Source organism: Cyclopterus lumpus, chromosome 5, assembly GCF_009769545.1.
Source record: "Cyclopterus lumpus isolate fCycLum1 chromosome 5, fCycLum1.pri, whole genome shotgun sequence".
In the NCBI taxonomy this organism is placed as follows: domain Eukaryota; kingdom Metazoa; phylum Chordata; class Actinopteri; order Perciformes; family Cyclopteridae; genus Cyclopterus; species Cyclopterus lumpus.
In genome coordinates, this window is record NC_046970.1 from 136,056 (window position 1) to 162,796 (window position 26,741).

The following is a 26,741-nucleotide window of genomic DNA, read 5'->3' on the forward strand; positions in this document are numbered from 1 at the left end:
GAGAGTGATCAGACAAAAAAAGATTTTAATAAAGATATAGACACATTTTTTCTTTTAAGTTGATGTTGTTTACTGTTACACTGAGCAGAAGACATGTTGTTGTTTTCAATGGAGGAGAAGGAAGATTGTTCCATGTTGCTGTGTTGAGGGCCTCAGAGGCCTTGGGGGCCCCGCTAAGCTAAGCTGGGCCCAGCTCGGGTTCCCTCAGCAGACTCAGGAGCTTCTCCATCTTGGCTACTTCCACTTCTGGATTCTTCGGCTGCTCCTGACCCTTCTTGACCTACACACACACACACGCACGCACGCATGCATGCGCACACACACACACACACACACACACCACACACACACACCACACACACACACACACACACACACACACACAAACACATTTAGTAATTTCTTTCCACCATATTGTGATGTTCTTTAAAGACATGAAGCTACAGGACTCCATTGCACATTAAAATGATATCTTCCAGTTGGTGTGTTGTTATTCTATATTGACATATTAAACACTGTGCATTGAGAAGCACAACCACTGAAGAGATCCAGCTCCACATTGCTCCTCTTTTACTGCAGGAGGGACGTCAGGGAACTTCCTGTGTTCCTGTGTCCTGAACCACTTCCACACAGACAGTGTGACTTTGTGCAGATGTAACTAAGAGCATGAACTGCAGCGTAGATCTCTGCCATGTGTGTCTGACTATACTGCTGTGTCGTGTTAGAGGCAGAGCTGCACACAGCTGTGTGGCTCCTCTAGTGGCGGAGAGGCGGCGCTGCACACAGCTGTGTGGCTCCTCTAGTGGCGGAGAGGCGGCGCTGCACACAGCTGTGTGGCTCCTCTAGTGGCGGAGAGGCGGCGCTGCACACAGCTGTGTGGCTCCGCTAGCGGCCTGACGCACCAGTTAAAAGCAGCGAGTGAGGCGTCAGCACGCCACCAATGGCAGTTTAAAGAGATCCTTGAGAATGCACCCAGAACTGGCATCCCATAATATTTTGACGAATGCGAGATTAGCTGTGGAGGGACACACACACTCATGACACTCATACACACACTCATACACACAACACCAGGACGGCCTGAATGGAATGGAGCCGTCACTAAAGTTATTAGATATACGTGTGCTTTTCCTACAATGACATCCCATAATGAATGCTATGCAAACTAATCATTTATTGTGTGTGTGGTATTTTTGCATTGAAGAATGAGGGTTAAAACTACCAGTATGCATACTAACATATATTTCATATGTATATTTTTAAGTGCAAGGTTGACATAATGGAATAAACAATAACCAGCACAACACTACTGGCTTCTTTTGTTGTCTGTGCACCTTTTACCATTAAATCAAACTATTGTATATTAACAATCACACACATAACGTCATTGTTATTGATGTAAGTATAGAAGTGTTACAGTGTGACCGACACCTCCACACTAGAACAAATGATGGGTGACAGACTGTATATCGGTATTGTTTGAAGTCTGACATGGAGGCAGCGAGTGGGTTGATGCAGACAGCTGAGCATCAGATGAAACATAATATCTCTATGAAGCTCTATGGAGAGAAAGGCTGTCCGGGCACAAAGCAGCGCTTATGAATGATACAACTAATCATCTTCTCTCAAGATGTCAAGATGAACATGTGTTATGATTTATTTTCTAAATTCCTTGCTGGCTTGCAGCAGTAAAACCTCATTTTCTAGCCTTCAACACACACTCTGTAATGCCACAGTTTTGATTGACAGGCCACTGTGCCAATGTGTTGAGTATATTGGGCCACCATGCCCACTGTGCACGTTTTAGAGGGCTTTAGAGTATTACTAATAATACTACTAATATTTGCAGTGGTAGTTGATGCCTGATGCATATTGGCCACACTGCGTTCCAAAAGGCTGACCGCTGTCTGCGGTGCTTAACGATACAATTACACCTAGTCTGAGGTCGCTAATGAGGTACCACTGGATGTGTGTGTGTGTGTGTGTGTGTGTGTGTGTGTGTGTGTGTGTGTGTAAGTGTTGATATGCTCATCCAAACTGGGTTCATGTGAGTGGGTGAATGAGACTTCTTCATGCGTGTTGCAGTATATATATATATATATATATATATATATATATATTGTGATGTCATGACAGGAAGTGTCATTAATGGGATATACATCCACTCCCAGTGGTTGCAGCAGAGACTACAACTCATCATGGCAGCTGGGTAATGAACTACAATTCCTATAGTCAGCAGGGAAGGCGGAGCCAAGGCTGTCGCCCAGCTGAAAGAGAGCGGGCTGATTGCCCTGAAGGGGCTGGCATGAGGGAGAGGAGCAGAGGAGATGAAAGAGAGTGTTTTATGTTACGTTGAAGACAAAGAACCAGAAGAAAACTAAAGAATACTTATGTTTGTTTTGTGTACGGCTTTTCTGCCGGAGTTAAGTTTATCCTTTTCTAAATACAGAATTTTGAGTTAGCAACCACTGCTTGTCGTCCTGATTTGTGCACCCACGCCTCACAAGCCGATCCCGACCTCTCAAGACATCACACTATAGTGTTGTGAAATAAATGTGCATTGCCCTGGTCATTAGATATTCTAGTTGACATGAGCAGCACAGGAACACAGAAGGCTGGAGTGTTCTGGGTAAAGTGTTGTGAGGTTTCCTCCTTAGTGGGAGCGCCGTGTTACTCCACAGCTCATTAACCAGGCGCCTTCAGGGACTCATCACTTGTGAACGGAGGAATGTGGAGTTTAGTTTCACTGTATAGCTACAACTTGCTTTTCTTCAGGATTATTTCTGTAAAATGTCTAATACATGACAATTTATGTTTTGCTTCTCCTTCCAGTTCTAACAAGCCTACAACGACTCGTCTGTGGCTGATTGTTAACTGGCCTAAATGAACAAGGGGGAGAGTAACCGGTGATTAGTGTCTCTGATAATGAGCTGCCGAGGAGGAGGAGAACCGGGGCCTTCATCTCACTGTCATCTGGTGACCTCAGCTCGAGACCACTGATGTGGAACAATAAGACAGGAGGGCAGACAGATCCTTTACAAGAAGGCATGTGGAGGGCATGTGGGGTGAAAGAACCCCCCATTGTGAATGTTATCAGCTGGTTTCATGGGCGCTCATCACTATCAAGTGATAAGTAATCACTAAAGGAAGTGACTTCTGGTTTCCCACATGACTCAAACAATCGTCTACCAGGTGAAAGTCCTGTGAATGTTTGACCCATCGCCACTGACCTGCCTCCAGGAAGAGGACCAGGCTTTGATCACATTCCACATCGGGGCCTAAGCTCTTTCCTCTAGACTAACATTGGGAGACGTCGGGAACCCAGCGGATAGTTTCTGGTGTGAAATATGTCTTAAAACTGGTAAACGCAGTAATAGTCGATTCCAGAGTTATCTTCCTTCCACCGTTCATGTGAATGAGCCTGAGACTGAGGCTGGACCGAGGGCCGGGAGGCGGGGCCAAAGGAAGCTTGTTCTATGGGCTCCGTGATGGTAGAACTTATTTCTTCTTCATGTGTCACTGAACTACTTTCATAGGAATGAAAGGGGCGCTGCCTCCAGTCTCTTTATACATCCATCATGTTATCGCTCTACTACATCACCTCACTTCCACCTTAAGTCCTTTCATAATTATTACTGTGAATAGGGGTCAGTGCGTCTGCTTTTTTTCGTATCGGTGATCGAGTACGTGATAACCCTCTGCACCCTGTGCAACCTTGTGCACCATGTAGGTGTAGCAGGCCCATCTAACCCATGTCTATGACACCACCCATCCACCTGGCTGTGAACATCCAAAGCGGGGACAAGAACACAACAGGCCATTCAAATGCAGAAGACGTGGTAGTACTTTTGTAATGTTATCAGCTCCATTCTTATGGGCCTTAGAGCCTCATTATTGAGAGGAAGCCGCAAGAGAAGAACAGAAGCTGCATTTGAAAGCATGATATATTTAGTTTGACCACTTATAGGTAGGCTTAAGGCATAGTTTAGGAGTCAATGAGTTCAAACCAGTGTGATGGGAATGATCTCTCCTGTAATTCCTTTGGAGTGTTACCTTGGGCTTCTTGCGCAGGTTCGGGGAGAGCTTGAAGCTCCTGACAGAACCTCGATCGTCACCCACGATTAGGATGGGGTGGATGGGATTGAACTCAACGTGGGTCAGCTTGGTCTTCTTCTTGGCCACCACCGGCTGCTGGCAGATGGCCTCATATTTGTTGACGTTGAGGTCAAAGACATGAACCTGAAAAAGATGAGTGATCAAAAGAATAAACGTGTTGTTTATTAATCATATTTCTTTTAATAATTCTGACCTGTTGATCTGAGATTTGCTTCAGCACTAACACCGACTGAAGGTTTAACCGTTATTTATGCTGCAGGACGGACAGAATGTCTGCAGAGTGAAGGTTATATCTTGTTTGTGTGAGACAGAGCCTGATGGAGCACCAGCCTGATGGAGCACCAGCCTGATGGAGCACCAGCCTGATGAAGCACCAGCCTGATGGAGCACCAGTCTGATGGAGCACCAGCCTGATGAAGCACCAGTCTGATGGAGCACCAGCTTCATGGAGCACCAGTCTGATGGAGCACCAGCCTGATGGAGCACCAGCTTGATGGAGCACTAGTCTGATAGAGCACCAGTCTGATGGAGCACCAGCCTGATGAAGCACCAGCCTGATGGAGCACCAGCTTGATGGAGCACTAGTCTGATAGAGCACCAGTCTGATGGAGCACCAGCCTGATGAAGCACCAGTCTGATGGAGGACCAGCCTGATGGAGCACCAGCCTGATGGAGCACCAGCTTCATAGAGCACCAGTCTGATGGAGCACCAGCTTCATGGAGCACCAGTCTGATGGAGCACCAGCCTGATGGAGAACCAGCTTCATGGAGCAGTAGTCTGATGGAGCACCAGCTTGATGGAGCACTAGTCTGATAGAGCACCAGTCTGATGGAGCACCAGCTTGATGGAGCACCAGCCTGATGGAGCACCAGCTTCATAGAGCACCAGCTTCATAGAGCACCAGCCTGATGGAGCACCAGCCTGATGAAGCACCAGCCTGATGAAGCACCAGCCTGATGAAGCACCAGCCTGATGGAGCACCAGCATGATGGAGCACCAGTCTGATGAAGCACCAGCCTGATGGAGCACCAGCATGATGGAGCACCAGTCTGATGAAGCACCAGCCTGATGAAGCACCAGCCTGATGGAGCACCAGCATGATGGAGCACCAGCCTGATGAAGCACCAGCCTGATGGAGCACCAGCATGATGGAGCCCCAGCATGATGGAGCACCAGTCTGATGAAGCACCAGCCTGATGAAGCACCAGCCTGATGGAGCACCAGCTTCATAGAGCACCAGCCTGATGGAGCACCAGCCTGATGAAGCACCAGCCTGATGGAGCACCAGCTTCATGGAGCAGTAGTCTGATGGAGCACCAGCTTGATGGAGCACTAGTCTGATAGAACACCAGTCTGATGGAGCACCAGCCTGATGGAGCACCAGCTTCATGGAGCAGTAGTCTGATGGAGCACCAGCTTGATGGAGCACTAGCCTGATGGAGCACCAGCCTGATGAAGCACCAGCCTGATGAAGCACCAGCCTGATGGAGCACCAGCCTGATGAAGCACCAGCCCGATGGAGCACCAGCCTGATGAAGCACCAGCCTGATGGAGCACCAGCTTCATAGAGCACCAGCCTGATGGAGCACCAGCCTGATGAAGCACCAGCCTGATGGAGCACCAGCCTGATGGAGCACCAGCATGATGGAGCACCAGTCTGATGAAGCACCAGCCTGATGAAGCACCAGCCTGATGGAGCACCAGCTTCATAGAGCACCAGCCTGATGGAGCACCAGCCTGATGAAGCACCAGCCTGATGGAGCACCAGCTTCATAGAGCACCAGCCTGATGGAGCACCAGCCTGATGAAGCACCAGCCTGATGAAGCACCAGCCTGATGGAGCACCAGCCTGATGAAGCACCAGCTTCATAGAGCACCAGTCTGATGGAGCACCAGCTTCATGGAGCACCAGTCTGATGGAGCACCAGCCTGATGGAGAACCAGCTTCATGGAGCAGTAGTCTGATGGAGCACCAGCTTGATGGAGCACTAGTCTGATAGAGCACCAGTCTGATGGAGCACCAGCTTGATGGAGCACCAGCCTGATGGAGCACCAGCCTGATGGAGCACCAGCCTGCAGGACGCAGACCGGCCATCTGCTGCAAAGAAGGTGTTCCCAGTCATTCAATGAGTGTGCACTTGTGTATAAATGGGGAATGGACTTCCATTTATAGCGTGCATGTCAACATTCACACAGAGGCTGCCATGAAAAGTGCCACCTGCCCATCAGATGAAACTAATGCACTCAAACCCCGATGACTCAGCCCTCTGGAGCTGTCTGCCCTTCAGCATCTTGACAGTCCACACTTGGACATGTGGACGAGCAGCCGGGGGCCCGAGGACGACCCGCTCTCCCGCTGAGCCACAGCCGCCCTGTGTTTGTCTGTGCATATGAATAATAAGCATTATTAAGGAACCGGATCACAGCCTATAAGTGCATTCAGACCACTGCTCTTCCCACAGAGAGGCAGTGTGAGGGTTCACACTGCCTATGTGTACCAACACCACATAAACCAGTCCTCATCTACAGGGTTTGCCTTTCTGTGACCTCTATTACTCCATCTTTACCTGCAGTGTCTTTAGAAATTATCTAGAAATTATCTAATAATAATCCATCCATCCATCCATTATCAGCCGCTTATCCGGGGTCGGGTCGCGGTGGCAGCAGGTTCAGCAGGCCGACCCAGGCTTCCCTCTCACCCGCAACACTTTCCAGCTCATTCTGGGAGATCCTGAGGCGTTCCAAGGCCAGCCGGGAGATATAATCCCTCCAGCGTGTCCTCGGTCTTCCCCGGGGCCTCCTACCAGTTGGACGTGCCCGGAAAAGCTCTAATGGGAGGCGTCCAGGAGGCATCCTGACTAGATGCCCGAACCACCTCAGCTGACTCCTTTCGACACGAAGGAGCAGCGACTCGACTCCAAGCTCCCCCCTGATGTCCGAGCTCCTTACCCTATCTCTAAGGCTGAGCCCGGCCACCCTACGGAGGAAGCTCATTTCGGCCGCTTGTATCCGAGATCTCGTTCTTTCGGTCACGACCCAGAGTTCGTGACCATAGGTGAGGGTTGGAACGTAGACCGACCAGTAAATGGAGAGCTTTGCCTTCCGGCTCAGCTCCCTCTTCACCAAGACGGACCGGTACAGCGCCTGTTTTACTGCTGCAGCCGCACCGATCCGCCTGTCGATCTCCCGCTCCACCTTACCCTCACTCGTGAACAAGACCCCGAGATACTTGAACTCCTTCGCTTGGGGTAGGCAGTTTGTCCCCACCTGGAGGGAGCAATCCGCCGGTTTCCGGCAGAGCACCATGGCCTCAGATTTGGAGGTGCTAACTCTCATCCCTGCCGCTTCGCACTCGGCTGCAAAACGCCCCAGTGAATGCTGGAGGTCACGGTCCGAGGAGGCAAACAGGACCACATCATCCGCGAACAGCAGAGAGGCGATCCCGAGACTCCCGAACCGGATCCTCTCCGCCCCCTGGCTGCGCCTAGATATCCTGTCCATGAAGGTCACGAACAGGACCGGTGATAAAGAGCAGCCCTGGCAGAGGCCAACACCCACCGGGAACGTGTCTGACTTACTACCAAGGAGACGAACACAGCTCCTACTGCAGGCGTACAGAGACCGGATGGCCCGTGCCAACGGGTCCGGCACCCCATACTCCCGCAGCACCCCCCACAAAAACCCCCGAGGGACCCGGTCGAAAGCCTTCTCCAGGTCTACAAAGCACATGTAAACTGGTTGGGCAAACTCCCAGGACCCCTCCAGTAATCTTGCGAGGGTAAAGAGCTGGTCCACTGTTCCACGACCGGGACGGAATCCGCACTGTTCGTCCTGAATCTGAGGTTCGACAAGCGGTCGGAGCCTCCTCTCCAGCACCCTGGCATAAGCTTTTCCCGGGAGGCTGAGCAGTGTGATACCACGATAGTTCGAGCACACTCTCCGGTCCCCCTTCTTGAAGATGGGAACCACCACCCCGGTCTGCCAGTCCATGGGCACTGTTCCCGACCCCCATGCGACACTGAAAAGGCATGTCAACCAAGACAGCCCAACAATGTCCAGCGCTTTCAGCATCTCAGGGCGGATCTCATCCACCCGAGTGTCCAAGACATACGGCCGCAGATCAGATGATACGATTACAAAGTCGATCATTGATCTCCGGCCTAAGGTGTTCTGGTACCAGGTACACTTATGAGCCACCTTATGTTCGAACATGGTGTTTGTTATGGACAAACTGTGGCTAGCACAGAAGTCCAACAACAAAACACCATTCGGGTTCAGATCGGGCAAGCCGTTCCTCCCAATCACCCCCGCCAGGTTTCTCTGTCATTGCCCACGTGAGCGTTGAAGTCTCCCAGGAGAACTATGGAGTCGGCAGGCGGCGCCCTTTCCAGGACCCCTCCCACCGACTCCAAGAAGGCCGGATACTCCGAAATGCTGTTCGGTGCATAAGCACAAACAACAGTCAGAGCTCCCCACAACCCGTAGGCGCAGGGAGGCGACCCTCTCGTTCGGAAAACTCCAACACAGCGGCGCTCAGCCGGGGGCTCGTGAGTATCCCCACTCCCGCCCGGCACCTCTCACCCTGGGCAACTCCAGAAAAGGACAAAGTCCAACCCTTCTCCAGGAGCTTGGTTCCAGAGCCCATGCTGTGCGTGGAGGTGAGCCCAACTATATCTAGCTGGTACCGCTCCACCTCCCGCACCAGCTCCGGCTCTTTCCCCGCTAGTGAGGTGACATTCCACGTCCCTAGAGCTAGTCTATGCCGCCGGCGATCGGCCCGCCCAGGTCTCCCGCCTGTTTGCCTTGGGAGACCCTACCAGGGGCTGATGCCCCGGACAACATAGCTCCCAGGATCACTGAGCCACTCAAACTCCTCCACCACGTTAAGGTGGCGATTCATAGGAGGAAATAATAATAATGAAAGTATTACATTGTCACATGACAGGCAATTTTTATTGCTTTGGGTTGATGCTGCTGGATCTAAACATCTGAGGTGATGCAGGTATTATAAATGTGGAGCAGTCCATGTGCAGAAGGTCAAGAGGAGCTAAGGAGAGCAGATATGGATTTGTGGACCAATCCTTGGAGGATGAGCAGGACTTCTCATTATTTCATCCTGACACTTTATTCCCTCATTAGTCATCTGAGATGGAGAGACAGTGTCATCTTTACACCTCAGCATATGTTTTTTTTTATACAGATATTTAATAAGGAGTCCTGTCCTCTAATCCGACACTGGTTCTGTATTGCACGTAGACAGTGTAGCTTTCTTCAAGTATAAAAGTAAAACCCTTATCAATGAAGAGAGGTTGTTAATACATCTAACATCGAGTCTGAAGGCAACACGTCGAGCTGCAGAAGGTGAGTTCAGTTCACTTACTGTTCCATCCGTTGTGACGGCAGCGAACACGGTGGAGGAGTACGGAGACCAGGCCACATCCCCGACCGCTGCATTCAGGTCAAAGGTGAACATGGGCGTGCTGAAACACACACATCCAATGTCACCCAGGATCAACTGCTGCTCATCTCTAAAGTCAGAGAAACATCCATCTGTCTGATTCTGCACCGATAAACAACTGTGACCTTCATTCTTAAGGTCAAAGGTCTGGGGGTTCAGTGGTGTGTGTGTGTGTCTGTGAAATAAATAAATGCAGTTATATTTCAAGAGGTAACACAGAAGAAGCAATTTGCACTCTCAGTTTGTTGTTAATGGTGTTTTATTTACCGAGGTAGAAACTCACACCTGAGCCGGCCTTCTGGGCCTGTTAGTGGGAGTAGTGGGACACCAGTATGTCCACCATAAGCTCAGAAGAACACGTCCACATGGAGCAACGTTGAAATGTGTTATGAAGAATGCATAATTAGGGCTTTGTGAATGTTAAATACACACAACTATGATGTATAGTGTAGTGGCTCTTTGTTTCTCAATAGCTCCACTATTTACTTAATTAAATGCATACACTCATACATATTCACACATTTTCAAAAGAAGTGGAGTCTTAACGAGTATAACCAGTCACAGGTCTCACTCCTCTTTCAATGCACCAGACAACCATGCAATTATAGTTAATAGAGACACAGTCACACGTCTCACTCTTTCAATGCACTACCAGCCAATTAGAGTTAGTAGAGACACAGTCACACGTCTCACTCTTTCAATGCACTACCAGCCAATTAGAGTTAATAGAAACACAGTCACACGTCTCACTCCTCTGTCAATGTGTGACAGGTTGGAATGCGTGCACTCTTGAGCAGAGTGTAGGGAGATGTCATGGTCTGTTGTGCTTGATTGTGATTGTTCATACATGACATGATAGGTGTTTAGAAGACTACGGTGTTGACTATGGTGTTGTTCTTACATTATTTATTTCGTTCTTTATTGTGCAAGTTAATATAATAGTGTAAAGAGATAACAGATCTACATAGCAGTCTGGATCTTGAGTCTGAGATCGATTGCTTTAGTCTCCGCCCACATACCTCTGGGAAAATCGCGATCTTTTCCTCCTGATTCACAGAGATCAAGCTATTTTGTGTTTAGCGATATATGTATGTATATAAATAATTGTGTTGTACAAAAGTCAAAAGTAAAGCCTTGCTGACGAAAAGACACCAAATCACTCTCGTGATTATTTATCCCCCCTTTTAGGGGTGTAACAAATGCACCAGACAACCAGCCAATTACAAACACTCATACATATTCACACATTTGCAAAAGAAGTGGAGTCTTAACGAGTATAACCAGTCACAGGTCTCACTCCTCTTTCAATGCACAACCAGCCAATTAGAGTTAATAGAGACAGTCACACGTCTCACTCTTTCAATGCACAACCAGCCAATTAGAGTTAATAGAGACAGTCACACGACTCACTCCTCTGCCAATGCTCCAGACAACTTGCCAATTAGAGTTAATAGAGACAGTCACACGTCTCACTCCTCTGTCAATGCACCAGACAACTAGCCAATTAGAGTTAACACACACGCATGTAACAAACCTGGCACACCTCGGTCTACAAGCAGGGGGTGACCAACACCTTCATGGCCTGTGGCGTGCTCTACGCGACACGGTACGTCAACAAAGAAGTGGAGGAGATCTTCTATTCATTTGACACCGCAACGGGGGAGGAGAGGTTCAATGTTGGCGTCTTCATCAACAATCGGATCGGAGAGAACGCTGGCGTAGTTTGTTCGCCGCTTCTCCATCTGAGACTTTAAACTTTGGTTTCCACCGAGAGGCATTCGGGCTAGCAGCTAGCGTGGCTAGGCAACATCCTTCGTTGGTCAGCATGGCTTTCTGCTATTCTCTCTCACAACTCCGCCAACTAAAACCCGCAACTACTCCTGGACTCAACATCCTCATCGTCAACGAGCTTGGTCTTCTACGCCGCCCTCGTTACATTCACAGAGGCTCCGGTCGAAAATTAATTAACCAGCCGAGCTGCTCTGCTATAAACATCCCGTCTCTATGGTCGAGATCCCGGCGCACTGGGTTGGATGAAATTCATGGAGCAGATTTCAGTGTTCTGCGACCTATACAGAGATTCATCCCACATTCATTGGTCAAAATCGAACTATTCAATGCTCAATCCATCAGCAATAAATCCACCCTGATTGAAGAACACATCAGGGAGAAAGGACTGGACTTAATGTGCCTAACTGAAACCTGGCATCAGCCAGAGGTTTACTCTGCCCTCAATGAAGCCTGTCCCCCCGGTTACAGTTACCTGGAGGCAGCACGCAGCACTGGCCGTGGTGGTGGCCTAGCAGTCATCCACCGACAGGACCTGGAGCTGTCCCCCATCCCGCTGCCCACAACAACATCTTGTGAGTGTCTTGCATTTAAATGTAAGCCCCCCTTTCCCATGACTGTTCTCCTCATCTACCGGCCCCCTAAACCCAACTCCACTTTTATCCCGGAAATGTCTGATCTCCTCACAACGCTCTGCACTACATCTGCAAATACCATAATCCTGGGAGATTTAAACATTCATGTCGACACCCCTTCATGCCACTACGTTGCTGATTTCCTTCAGCTACTGGACTCCCTCAACCTACAACAACATGTTGATGTCCCCACACACCCAAGGGGACACACACTCGACCTGGTCATCACAATCTCCGCCCCCATCACCAACCTACTGTTTTATGATCTTGGTGTGTCTGACCACAAAATAATATCAATGGAGTTGCCCTTCTCTTCTCCCCACACCAAACCCATGCGGCAGATACATTTCAGAAATCTGAAAAACATTAACATGGATGCCCTGGCTCTGGACCTTCAACTTCTCTCCTCTGGCTCTACCGACTTCCTCTTTGGCACTGACTTAGTGGATTCCTCCAACCAGTCCCTGAGCACTTCTGGATATTCACGGCCCCATAAAATCCAGGTCAGTCTCCTTCTCGCGCTCAGCACCCTGGTACACCTGCGAGCTGCACAATATGAAGGCTGCTGGGCGTGTCATCGAGCGGCGGCTCAAGGCTTCTGGACTGACTGGTCACAAACAGGCATATAGAGAGCACAGGAAGGCCTATGCAGAAGCTCTGAGAGATGCACAGTCCAAGTTTTATTCCACCATTATCAACAACAGCCCCGGAAACTCTAAACAACTTTTCTCTACTGTAAATCATCTTCTCAAACCGCCTTCACTTGTCCATCCTGAGGCCACTGAGGATAGGTGCAATATGCACATCACTTTTTTCTGACAAAAAGTTGAAAACATCCGTTCACACCTCTCTGCCACTGCTGTCCTGCCTCTCACAACCACAGACCCACCATCTGAGTTTGCCCAGCCTATTTGCTCCTTCTCCATTGTCACACAGGAGGAAGTGGAGGATATGATCAAAAACACAAAGCCAACCTCCTGACCAGCCATATCCCATCTGCATTAAAACCTGCTGTCATCAGACCACTACTAAAAAAAAACACCCTGGATCGAGAAGTTTTCTCCAACTACAGGCCCATTTCAAATCTTCCATTTCTGTTCAAAGTTCTGGAAAAAACAGTTGCAGCACAACTTCACGATCACCTCAAAGACAATAACCTTTTTGAGAAGTTTCAGTCTGGTTTCCGCCCTGGCCATAGCACTGAAACAGCCTTGGTCAGGGTCACCAATGACCTCATGATGGCAGCAGATACCGGTTCCCCATCTCTACTCATCCTCCTGGACCTAACAGCTGCTTTTGATACAGTTGACCACAACATCCTCCTTCACCGTCTGAAATACACCATTGGACTCTCTGATAAAATACATAACTGGTTCACCTCATATCTGTCCGACCGAACGGAATATGTTACCCTGGGCAAAGCAAAATCATACACCCACAAGGTCACCTGCGGTGTCCCTCAGGGCTCAGTGCTGGGCCCCACTCTCTTCACCCTCTATCTGCTTCCCATGGGTAATATAATCAGCAGGCATGGGGTATCCTATCACTGCTATGCTGATGACACACAGCTCTATAGGAGGACAACCCCCACTTCTTCTGCTTTACACTCTATAGCCACATTCACCACCTGCCTGAAGGACATAGAGGCGTGAATGAAACTCAATTTTCTTCAGCTAAACAGTTCAAAAACAGAAGCCATCCTAGTTGGCACACCACATCAGCTCCGCTCTTCCACCATCACCTGTATCACCTTCTCCAGTCAAAACGTCCCTCTTTCCACATCCGTCACCAACCTAGGTGTTAAAATGGACCCCAAGCTCACTTTTGACACCCACATCAAACACCAAGACAGCTTTCTATCACCTCAGGAACATCGCCCAACTCCATCCAACACTCACCCTGACAGATGCAGAGAAGCTTGTCCACGCCTTTGTCTCGTCCAGACTGGATTACTGTAATGCTCTCCTCATCGGAATCTCTAACAGGAACATCCAGAGACTGCAACATATTCAGAACAGCGCTGCCAGGATCCTGTTAAGAGTCTGCAAATACGACCACATCACCCCCGTTCTGAAATCATTACACTGGCTCCCCATCCCACTCAGAATTGAGTATAAGCTCTCCCTCATCACTCATCAGTGCATTCACGGACATGCCCCCCAATACCTAAAAGAACTACTCACCCTCCAGACCTCCTCATTCACCCTCCGTTCTGCAACCAAATACACCCTCCAAGTCCCCAGAACCAAGCTCCGCACTATGGGCGATCGGGCCTTTTCCTCTGCAGCTCCCCGACCATCTGAGGGCCCCACAGACTGCAGAGGCTTTTAAACGTGACCTGAAAACTCACCTTTTTAAGAAAGCTTACTGCTAAAATATCCTTTATAGGCTCTGCTTTTAAATTTATTTAAATTTTCTGCTCTGTAGCACTTTGAGATTGTTAAAATATAAAGTGCAATACAAATAAAATGTATTATTATTATTATTATTATAGAGACAGTCACACGTCTCACTCTTTCAATGCACAACCAGCCAATTAGAGTTAATAGAGACACAGTCACACGTCTCACTCTTTCAATGCACAATTAGAGTTAATAGAGAAACAGTCACACGTCTCACTCTTTCAATGCACAACCAGGTAATTAGAGTGAATAGAGACACAGTCACACGTCTCACTCTTTCAATGTACAACCAGCCAATTAGAGTTAATAGAGACAGTCACACGACTCACTCCTCTGCCAATGCTCCAGACAACTTGCCAATTAGAGTTAATAGAGACAGTCATACATCTCACTCTTTCAATGCACAACCAGGTAATTAGAGCTAATAGAGACAGTCACACGTCTCACTCTTTCAATGCACAACCAGCCAATTAGAGTTAATAGAGAAACAGTCACACGTCTCACTCTTTCAATGCACAATTAGAGTTAATAGAGAAACAGTCACACGTCTCACTCTTTCAATGCACAACCAGGTAATTGGAGTTAATAGAGGCAGTCACACGTCTCACTCTTTCAATGCACAATTAGAGTTAATAGAGAAACAGTCACACGTCTCACTCTTTCAATGCACAACCAGGTAATTGGAGTTAATAGAGGCAGTCACACGTCTCACTCTTTCAATGCACAATTAGAGTTAATAGAGACACAGTCACACGTCTTACTCTTTCAATGCACAATTAGAGTTAATAGAGAAACAGTTACACGTCTCACTCTTTCAATGCACAACCAGGTAATTAGAGTGAATAGAGACACAGTCACACGTCTCACTCTTTCAATGCACAACCAGCCAATTAGAGTTAATAGAGACAGTCACACGTCTCACTCCTCTGTCAATGCTCCAGACAACTAGCCAATTAGAGTTAATAGAGACAGTCATACGTCTCACTCTTTCAATACACAATTAGAGTTAATAGAGACAGTCACACGTCTCACTCTTTCAATGCACAACCAGCCAATTAGAGTTAATAGAGACACAGTCACACGTCTCACTCTTTCAATGCACAATTAGAGTGAATAGAGACACAGTCACACGTCTCACTCTTTCAATGTACAACCAGCCAATTAGAGTTAATAGAGACAGTCACACGACTCACTCCTCTGCCAATGCTCCAGACAACTAGCCAATTAGAGTTAATAGAGACAGTCATACGTCTCACTCTTTCAATGCACAACCAGGTAATTAGAGCTAATAGAGACAGTCACACGTCTCACTCTTTCAATGCACAACCAGCCAATTAGAGTTAATAGAGACAGTCACACGTCTCACTCTTTCAATGCACAATTAGAGTTAATAGAGAAACAGTCACACGTCTCACTCTTTCAATGCACAACCAGGTAATTGGAGTTAATAGAGGCAGTCACACGTCTCACTCTTTCAATGCACAATTAGAGTTAATAGAGAAACAGTCACACGTCTCACTCTTTTAATGCACAACCAGGTAATTGGAGTTAATAGAGGCAGTCACACGTCTCACTCTTTCAATGCACAATTAGAGTTAGAGACACAGTCACACGTCTCACTCTTTCAATGCACAATTAGAGTTAATAGAGAAACAGTCACACGTCTCACTCTTTCAATGCACAACCAGGTAATTAGAGTGAATAGAGACACAGTCACATGTCTCACTCTTTCAATGCACAACCAGCCAATTAGAGTTAATAGAGACAGTCACACGTCTCACTCCTCTGTCAATGCTCCAGACAACTAGCCAATTAGAGTTAATAGAGACAGTCATACGTCTCACTCTTTCAATGCACAATTAGAGTTAATAGAGAAACAGTCACACGTCTCACTCTTTCAATGCACAACCAGGTAATTAGAGTGAATAGAGACACAGTCACACGTCTCACTCTTTCAATGTACAACCAGCCAATTAGAGTTAATAGAGACAGTCACACGACTCACTCCTCTGCCAATGCTCCAGACAACTTGCCAATTAGAGTTAATAGAGACAGTCATACATCTCACTCTTTCAATGCACAACCAGGTAATTAGAGCTAATAGAGACAGTCACACGTCTCACTCTTTCAATGCACAACCAGCCAATTAGAGTTAATAGAGAAACAGTCACACGTCTCACTCTTTCAATGCACAATTAGAGTTAATAGAGAAACAGTCACACGTCTCACTCTTTCAATGCACAACCAGGTAATTGGAGTTAATAGAGGCAGTCACACGTCTCACTCTTTCAATGCACAATTAGAGTTAATAGAGAAACAGTCACACGTCTCACTCTTTCAATGCACAACCAGGTAATTGGAGTTAATAGAGGCAGTCACACGTCTCACTCTTTCAATGCACAATTAGAGTTAATAGAGACACAGTCACACGTCTTACTCTTTCAATGCACAATTAGAGTTAATAGAGAAACAGTTACACGTCTCACTCTTTCAATGCACAACCAGGTAATTAGAGTGAATAGAGACACAGTCACACGTCTCACTCTTTCAATGCACAACCAGCCAATTAGAGTTAATAGAGACAGTCACACGTCTCACTCCTCTGTCAATGCTCCAGACAACTAGCCAATTAGAGTTAATAGAGACAGTCATACGTCTCACTCTTTCAATACACAATTAGAGTTAATAGAGACAGTCACACGTCTCACTCTTTCAATGCACAACCAGCCAATTAGAGTTAATAGAGACACAGTCACACGTCTCACTCTTTCAATGCACAATTAGAGTGAATAGAGACACAGTCACACGTCTCACTCTTTCAATGTACAACCAGCCAATTAGAGTTAATAGAGACAGTCACACGACTCACTCCTCTGCCAATGCTCCAGACAACTAGCCAATTAGAGTTAATAGAGACAGTCATACGTCTCACTCTTTCAATGCACAACCAGGTAATTAGAGCTAATAGAGACAGTCACACGTCTCACTCTTTCAATGCACAACCAGCCAATTAGAGTTAATAGAGACAGTCACACGTCTCACTCTTTCAATGCACAATTAGAGTTAATAGAGAAACAGTCACACGTCTCACTCTTTCAATGCACAACCAGGTAATTGGAGTTAATAGAGGCAGTCACACGTCTCACTCTTTCAATGCACAATTAGAGTTAATAGAGAAACAGTCACACGTCTCACTCTTTTAATGCACAACCAGGTAATTGGAGTTAATAGAGGCAGTCACACGTCTCACTCTTTCAATGCACAATTAGAGTTAGAGACACAGTCACACGTCTCACTCTTTCAATGCACAATTAGAGTTAATAGAGAAACAGTCACACGTCTCACTCTTTCAATGCACAACCAGGTAATTAGAGTGAATAGAGACACAGTCACATGTCTCACTCTTTCAATGCACAACCAGCCAATTAGAGTTAATAGAGACAGTCACACGTCTCACTCCTCTGTCAATGCTCCAGACAACTAGCCAATTAGAGTTAATAGAGACAGTCATACGTCTCACTCTTTCAATGCACAATTAGAGTTAATAGAGAAACAGTCACACGTCTCACTCTTTCAATGCACAACCAGGTAATTAGAGTGAATAGAGACAGTCACACGTCTCACTCTTTCAATGTACAACCAGCCAATTAGAGTTAATAGAGAAACAGTCACACGTCTCACTCTTTCAATGCACAACCAGGTAATTAGAGTGAATAGAGACAGTCACACGTCTCACTCTTTCAATGTACAACCAGCCAATTAGAGTTAATAGAGACAGTCATACGTCTCACTCCTCTGTCAATGCTCCAGACAACCAGCCAATTGAAGAGAATCACCAACAGCTTCCCACCGGTCAGCACGTCCAGTTGTGTTTGATAGGGCGACTTTACTCAATGAACTTAATGTTTCCAACACGAACCACAACGTGTTGGTCATGGACACGGTCTTATAATGTACAACTGGAAAAATAAGATATGGACATGATAGAATAATCTTATAGCGGTTATTCGCTATAAGATTAGATGGAAAAGTCTCAGATGGAGAAGCGGCGAATCTACAGGAGCTGCACGTTTCACTTGGTTCTCTTACTTGATGGTATGGTCCCAGATCTTGACGGTCCAGTCTGAACTGCAAGAGATGAACACCTTGGGGTGGAAGTGGTTCCACTTGATAGCATCCACTGCCATGCTGTGGGCATCATATGTCTCCAAGAACTGGCTGGAGTAGGTTTTGGAGCACTAGAGGATAAAGGCATCAAGGCAAAAGTTCATGGTATAAACACAGACTTTCACATTTTGTTCCTCAAATTGCCCTAAAAAATACTATGTGATAGCGTTGTTTTGTGTTTATATAGTACGGTTAGTAAAGAAACACTGTGTGGGAATAAAAGACAAACAGAGACCCAACTAGACGTCACTATGACGTGAGAAAGGAACCTCCAGTGCTTCAGAAATCATTAAAAAACTATTTTTAGAAGCTGAGTAGAAGTCTTCACGAATAGTAAACAGACATAACTTTTAACTTAATTTCGTAAGGAACTCTTAGGAGAACTTGATTTCAATATTTCTTTAGAGTGTTTTATGTATCCGAGCACATGAAAAAGAGTCTTGCGTGTCGTTGCTGATTGGAGAACGGCGAGAGGTCAAATATACAAGGCACTTTAAACCCAAAGAGAGGAACGCAGCTTCTGGGCTTCAGTGTTTAGTTGCCCGATACATTTCCAGTTTGTTTGCAATCGACAGAATTGATTTTCCCAAAAGCACCAAAACAGCAGCGGAGTTACATCGAGCACATTAACTGGACTATGAAAAATAAAACCGCTGTTGCACTTCCAAACACCGACAGTTTGATTGAGTCCTAATCCGGCCTCTCCCGGGGCTCCTGTGCCACCGACCCTTGAGGTGACAGACGGAACACATTCCATCATGTGTGTGTGTGTGTGTGTGCACCTATATGTCTGCGAGGAGGGGGATGTACATTTCACGTGGTGTGTGTCCCTGACATCTCCTTTAATTGTGTTGAAGGCACAAAGCCACGAACAAGGCAATACAACAGCTGTTAAAGTATACAGGCAATATATGTCATATCAAAACAACAACTCTTCTTTGACTGTTCATAGACGGGTCAAGTGCACTGGACACGAAGCCAGCATCAACATCACTGATGGAGACGAGAAAGTTCGCAACACAAGTGGGCGGACAGCTCTTTAACGTCTAAAACACTTTAAAAAGTGAAGGTTTAAGACCAGTTCACCCTTCATGATTCTCACAAGATACACATATGAATTATTCCTACAATAGTAGGTTGAACGATAGTAAACATCAAAGTATTTCAGACGCAGCCTTAAATGTATTCCAATGCCTCATCAACATTAATACAAGCACATGGTATCTGATTGTCTCTCTAATATCAATGGCTACCTGTGTGTTCATCTACAACTCCTTATTATCAGGCTGCTCTAATAAGTCTCTTAAATCCCTCCAGTTGATCCAGAATGCTGCAGCTCGTGTACTCACAAAAACTAAGAAAAGAGATCACATGACTCCTGTATTAGCTGCTCTGCACTGACTCCCTGTAAAATCAAGAATCACATTTAAAATTCTTCTCCTCACCTACAAAGCCTTGATTGGTGATGCACCATCATATCTTAAGGAGCTTGTAGTACCATATTGCCCCACTAGAGAGCTGCTCACTAAATGTGGGGCTTCTTGTGGTTCCTAGAGTCCTAAAAAGTAGGATGGGAGCCAGAGCCTTCAGTTATCAAGCTCCTCTTTTATGGAACCAGCTTCCACTTTCAGTCCGGGAGGCAGACACAGTCACCTCATTCAAGAATAGACTTAAGACTTTCCTCTTTAATAGTGCTTATAGTTAGGGCTGAATCAGGTTTGCCCTGGTCCAGCCCCTTGATATGCTGCTATAGGCTTATAGGCTGCTGGGGGATGTTTTAGGATACACTGAGCACCTCTCTCCTCTTCTCTCTCTCCTTATGGATGAATTTACATATCTCCATTGCACCTTATTAACTCTGCTTCCTCCCCGGAGTCGTTGTGACTTCACGTCTCATAGGGTCCATTGGACCTGGAGGTGTCTGATGCTGGTGAGCCGGCCTCCCATTGGCCCTGCTGATGCCCCGCCCCCCCTCCTCTCTACCTCCTTCTGTTTCATGGATTGGAGTTCCATTCATACATTGTCATATTCATGTAATGTGTTTATGTAACTCTGTAACTCTGTTCATCTGGTCACATGACATCTATTCATCTGTCCATCCGGGGAGAGGGATCCTCCTCTGTTGCTCTCCTGAAGGTTTCTTCCCTTTTTTCCCTGTCAAAGGTTATTTTTGGGGAGTTTTTCCTGATCCGATGTGAGGTCAAAGGTCAGGGATGTCGTATGTGTACAGATTGTAAAGCCCTCTGAGGGGAGTTTGTAATTTGTGATATTGGGCTATACAAAATAAACTGAATTGAATTGAAATTGAAATGTTACACAATGATACAAAGTATGTCACTGGATGAAACTGGATAGTTTAAAGTACGACAATGAAGTGATTCATATTTATTAAACAACTATTTTGATAGAAGTGACCGCATCAAGAACAGCAGCATCGTAGATACAGACCTTGTGCATCTTCCCCTCCTCCGTACCAACAAGGAAGAGATAGTCGATGTGTTTGTGGAAATCGAACGACGTCCCACAGGCTGCGGATCAGAGACACGCACTATTACGGACGGGCCTAAACTGATCTGGTGTCAGTGTGACATTTAAAGCTCTGTGCATGAGGAGCAGCAGTTCAAACAGTATGCTAGTTGCATACATTCTTACATAGAGGACGTTGGGAGTAATGGAGGTCTTACCGATTCCAAGCGGCTGAGCAGCTTCTGGCCCCTCGGAGAAGCCACCTTGTAGCGACAGTGTGATGATGTCTGTGAAGACCAGCTCGTTCTGCAAGTGTGCAAACACACCGTGATGCAGGGTGCATGTCTCATGCACACGCATTCAAATGACGTATAAACACAAACAGGAACTATTGCAAATGTGACAAGGGCACACTTGTCCAGAGTGCACACAAAAGTGTCATTGTATTTGAATTATGCTGAGATAACAAGAGAAAATGACCTTGGTTACAGAGAGAATAAGTAACTATGAGGCTTCAGCTGACCTTGACGAGTGTCCAGGACACAACTCGGCCATCAGATGACACAGAATAGAAATTGTGGTTATTGTCCATGTCATCGTTCTGCCAGCACACCTGAGTCATAAAGAAGAAATTCAGGTAGAAGGTCATGGTATCAGAACTGTTGGGACAAGTCTCAAAATGGCAAAACGTCAGAGTAAAACAAAGACATAATGCGAGGGCGGAGTGACTAGAACTAAACACACGCCCAGACCTCCCATCGCCTCCTCTCACCTGCCAGACTGGGTCCGTGTGTTTGCCGGTCTTAGCTGTGCTTTCATACATCGGCTCCAGTCCCTCGTTCTTCAAGTTGTAGACCGCCACGCAGCCGTCGTAGAAGCCCACCGCCACCAAGTAGGAGTGCTGCTCGTGGATGTGAAGGCACAGGACGCCCGAGTCTGTGGGGTAGATGTACTCTGGGAAGGCCGAGTTCTTCAATGAGTAGAACACCAGCATGCCGCGGCCCTGCTGGCGGAAGTCGTCTGGGAGGAGGAGCAATGGTCAAATATCAAAACAGTTACAGGGACACTTTAAAATAGTCTCCGAAATGTTAACATAACGTTGCACTTTTTTTATCCTGTGTACTTACACGACCCCATTCCCACAGCAAAGAGGTCCTGGTATTTCTTGTTCCTGTGGCCAGAAGAGATGACGTGCACACCTTATTATGCAAACACTGATCATCGAGCTATGCAATCAAGGACATCTTTAAAAGTTGGGGCAGTAGCGACTCCATAATTCCCTCAAAGAATAATACTGAACATCATTAGAAGTTAACAGGACAGTTACACCGACCTACCAGCAGAGGGCAGTGACAGACAGTCCTTTGGCTTGGTCGTACTGAAACTTCCACAAGGGCAGGAGAGTGCCCTTCTGGTCCCTGAACTCATCAGATGCATCCTCAAAGTATTTGAAATCTAAAAAGGCATGAAAGGAGCAGCTTGAGTATCAAAGACTGCAGTTCGTGAGCGTGCCACTCGACGGATGCACCTGAACATACCTTTTGCTATGTCATCAAAGATATTCTGAGTGACCATTCGTTCAAGGATCTTGGCCACCTCTCCCATTTTGGTGAGGTCATCGTTCTGAAACTGAAACACGACACATACTTTGTGAATGATAGAGCTATATCACATTACTGTGAACAACGTGAAGAATCTTAATGTTATTGTTAGCAGATGTAACTGTGCTCAGATACAAATATGACATCCATGTTCAAACTGGGAGGAAAGGGAGTGAACATGGGACTCTTTTTACCTGAGTTTCCATCAGCAGGGTTTTCTTCTTGCTTTTCTCATTTTCTTTCTTCGAAGTTGCAGCTTTCTGCTTTTCTTTATTTCTCTCTTGTTTCTGCAGCTCCTCTGCATAGGCGTCGTAGATCTCCCACTGCAAAGAGAATATGGTTATTGCAGTCAGCCATGTGAGCGCATATATCCACTGCAACGAGCCGGGCCTAAGCACCGCTTTGAACCGGTAATCAGTCACTCAGCACCTGGTTGGCAGTGGCCCCGAAGGTGCTGCGTGGAGGAGGTTCAGTCTGGCAGCTTCTTTGCTGCAGGAATATAAAAAATGACTAGGCGATTAATATGTTATCATACACATCAATATTATGTTTTTCATACCCGCCAATATTAAAATGTTCCTCTTTGAAATGTGAGAAGTAAAAGCTGGGTGTTGAGATGGTCCTTCCTACCCTGAGGGGGTTGTTGAGGGTCTGCGAGGCCCTCTCGCTGAAGTTGAACTGGTTGGTGACGTTGGCCTCCTTCATGTCCGCTTTGGAGGCCACGCTGTCCGGCCTGTCCTCTTCATCCACTTCCCCTCCTCCCTCTGCAGGTGTGGCCTGTGGAAAGACAAGTAATGCTCAAAATAACACATTCTGTTCTGCACATCAGGTCTCTGACTGTGGATCAACAACATCTTTTTACCGGGGTTTGCGGTTTCCCGTAATCCGGTTCTGCTCCGGTGTCCACTGTTGATGTCCCTGGACACATTGATATTATATTTAATCATAATTTGACTGTCGAGAAAATGAACACGTCACTCTTTTCTGTGTAAACTTTGGCGTGTTTTACATTTGATGACAGATGTTGAAAGTGACACCTTGTGGCAGCAGCTGTGTACTACACCAGAGAGGAAACACTGCACCACAGTGTGCAGTTGTTATGGAGGAGAATGATATAAGTGTGACGTGTAAACACAGAATGCAGCCGGCTGCAGGCCCTGACCCTTCTGGAGATCCCCCTCGGCTCTCAGCCTACGAGCCTCATCAGAGTCCTGGTGCAGGAGGCTGCCCTCCAACACAAAGTGAACCGACATCTGATCCACAACGCTGGTAGTCATGTAGGACCGCTCCTGGGGAACAACATGAGCCACAATGTTATTAATGAACCACTCACATGGTATCGAACACAGAAACATTGGTGCCTTCAATATGACGTGCTTCAGTATTAAGGTGATGCATCTGTAGTGAGCGATAACTGTGTTACCTTGAAGCTGTAGCGGACAATGTTTTGGGGAGCGTGGGGGTTGTTTGCAGTTAGGATCCTTGTGACTTCCTCTTTCAGCTCCTGATGATGACGTCATAGATACAGCAGAGCACAGGTTACACATGGCCAGGTATTAATGATAATAATAATGACCACGAGATGAAGATGCAGATGTCTCACAGCCTCGGTGAGCTCCAGCTGATCTGAGGGCTTGACAAGTGCTTTCCCAGAGGACCACTCATCGCACCCATCGCCGGTATCCACTCCCTCCTCCTCATCCTGGAACGGTACAAATGACGTCACGCTTTCACAGCGCTGACTCACTAGCGCACATCTTTCAGCCATGTCTGTAATGTGGTCACATGTGTGTTATTGTTCTGGAAGTGCGCCCACCTTGTTCTTACTCGCCGCCTTGGTGGTCTTCCCCCCGGGTGGCGCGGCCTTCGGGGCCACGGAGGCCTGCGTGGGAAACAAGCGGGTTTATTTGTGACGTCGTGCCACGGAAAAAAACACGTTGAGCAAAATATTAGTCGCGAGAGGAAAGAGTTGTCCTTCACCTTTCTGCCTGACGTCGCGGCGATATTGTTCGGCATTGTGAAAGTACAAAAACACGAAGTCAAAGAAAGCTAATAGTGACGTGGGCAGAGCAACCGGAAGCTAGCTGCCAGTTGGTGTGTATATGTTGCCAAGACAACCAGCAGTCTCGGCCAGTCCTCTGGGTCAGTTATCCAACTATAGTGCTAGAAATATATATAAAGAATATAATATATATCTAAATAAAGAATATATATATAATGATGTATTTACATTATGTTTATGTATATGTTATATATGTTCTTTAATATCATCCATATTATATCAGGATTTATATATATACTGTATATATTAAATATATATATTGAATATTTATATATATATATATATATATATATAAAGAACATATATATAAATATTTATATATATTTATATAATATATATATAAAAAGAACATATTAATAGTGTGTCATACTGTAGACAAAGAGGCTATATTTTTTCCTGAAATTATACAAATATATCGGTAAGTTAAGGTAATGCAGAATTATATTCAACAACTGTTTGTATTAGTAAAGAGTTAAATTCACCGTCAATGCATGAAATTGCTTCCCTATCCCCATCCACATCCATCAGGCTCCCACCCTATACACATTCAAGACCCTCCACTACAAGACTAACTCCTGTACCCGACCCTCCACTACATGAATAACTAACTCCTGTACCCTACCCTCCACTACATGACTAACTCCTGACCCTACCCTCCACTACATGAATAACTAACTCCTGTACCTGACCCTCCACTACATGAATAACTAACTCCTGTACCTGACCCTCCACTACATGAATAACTAACTCCTGACCCTACCCTCCACTACATGAATAACTAACTCCTGACCCTACCCTCCACTACATGACTAACTAACTCCTGCACCCTACCCTCCACTACATGAATAACTAACTCCTGTACCTGACCCTCCACTACATGACTAACTAACTCCTGCACCCGACCCTCCACTACATGACTAACTAACTCCTGCACCCGACCCTCCACTACATGACTAACTAACTCCTGACCCTACCCTCCACTACATGACTAACTAACTCCTGCACCCGACCCTCCACTACATGACTAACTAACTCCTGCACCCTACCCTCCACTACATGAATAACTAACTCCTGACCCTACCCTCCACTACATGAATAACTAACTCCTGTACCTGACCCTCCACTACATGAATAACTAACTCCTGACCCTACCCTCCACTACATGACTAACTAACTCCTGCACCTGACCCTCCACTACATGAATAACTAACTCCTGACCCTACCCTCCACTACATGAATAACTAACTCCTGTACCTGACCCTCCACTACATGAATAACTAACTCCTGTACCTGACCCTCCACTACATGACTAACTAACTACTGACCCTACCCTCGACTACATGACTAACTAACTCCTGCACCCGACCCTCCACTACATGACTAAATAACTCCTGCACCCGAACCTCCACTACATGACTAACTCCTGTACCCGACCGTCCACTACATGACTAACTCCTGCACCCTACCCTCCACTACATGACTAACTAACTCCTGACCCTACCCTCCACTACATGAATAACTAACTCCTGACCCTACCCTCCACTACATGACTAACTCCTGCACTCGACCCTCCACTACACGACTAACTCCTGTACCCGACCCTCCACTACATGACTAACTCCTGTACCTGACCCTCCACTACATGACTAACTAACTCCTGACCCTACCCTCCACTACATGACTAACTCCTGCACCCTACCCTCCACTACATGACTAACTAACTCCTGCACCCGACCCTCCACTACATGACAAACTAACTCCTGTACCTGACCCTCCACTACATGACTAACTAACTCCTGACCCTACCCTCCACTACATGACTAACTCCTGCACCCTACCCTCCACTACATGACTAACTAACTCCTGACCCTACCCTCCACTACATGACTAACTCCTGCACCCTACCCTCCACTACATGACTAACTAACTCCTGCACCCGACCCGCCACTACATGACAAACTAACTCCTGTACCTGACCCTCCACTACATGACTAACTAACTCCTGACCCTACCCTCCACTACATGACTAACTTCTGCACCGACCC

At 46.6% G+C, this 26,741-nt stretch overlaps 2 protein-coding genes across 5 annotated transcripts in view; one reads left to right on the top strand and one right to left on the bottom strand.

Moving 5' to 3' along the window:
* On the bottom strand, positions 1-24,749 carry dnai1.2 (dynein, axonemal, intermediate chain 1, paralog 2). The gene is made up of 20 exons (XM_034533408.1): positions 24,615-24,749; positions 24,451-24,516; positions 24,238-24,336; positions 24,058-24,138; positions 23,797-23,923; positions 23,497-23,552; positions 23,265-23,411; positions 23,064-23,123; positions 22,829-22,957; positions 22,572-22,662; positions 22,371-22,488; positions 22,161-22,204; positions 21,806-22,053; positions 21,557-21,646; positions 21,252-21,339; positions 21,016-21,095; positions 18,490-18,638; positions 9,498-9,597; positions 4,054-4,239; positions 1-280 (listed from the first exon to the last, which is right to left on the bottom strand). The coding sequence occupies exons 1-20, from the start codon at positions 24,648-24,650 to the stop codon at positions 179-181; spliced, it is 2,097 nt and encodes a 698-aa protein (XP_034389299.1). The 5' UTR covers positions 24,651-24,749; the 3' UTR covers positions 1-178.
* Positions 24,240-26,741, top strand: part of fam219aa (family with sequence similarity 219 member Aa) — a 27,166-nt gene continuing 24,664 nt past the window's right edge. For 2 of the 4 annotated variants that reach the window (XM_034533439.1, XM_034533438.1), the window contains exon 1: positions 24,290-24,313. The gene's annotated coding sequence lies outside the window, so the exon portion shown is untranslated. Of the gene's footprint in view, positions 24,314-26,741 lie in introns of all 4 variants that reach the window. The other 2 variants (XM_034533437.1, XM_034533440.1) reach the window with 2 other exon arrangements.

Coding starts and splice junctions, on each gene's coding strand:
- dnai1.2 (XM_034533408.1), bottom strand. CDS start 24,650: ATGCCGAACAATATCGCCGCGACGTCAGGCAGAAAG. Junction 23,412..23,496: donor ACGGGAAACCGCAAACCCCG/GTAAAAAGATGT, acceptor GTCTTTCCACAG/GCCACACCTGCAGAGGGAGG. Junction 21,340..21,556: donor TGTCCTGGACACTCGTCAAG/GTCAGCTGAAGC, acceptor GCACACTTGCAG/AACGAGCTGGTCTTCACAGA.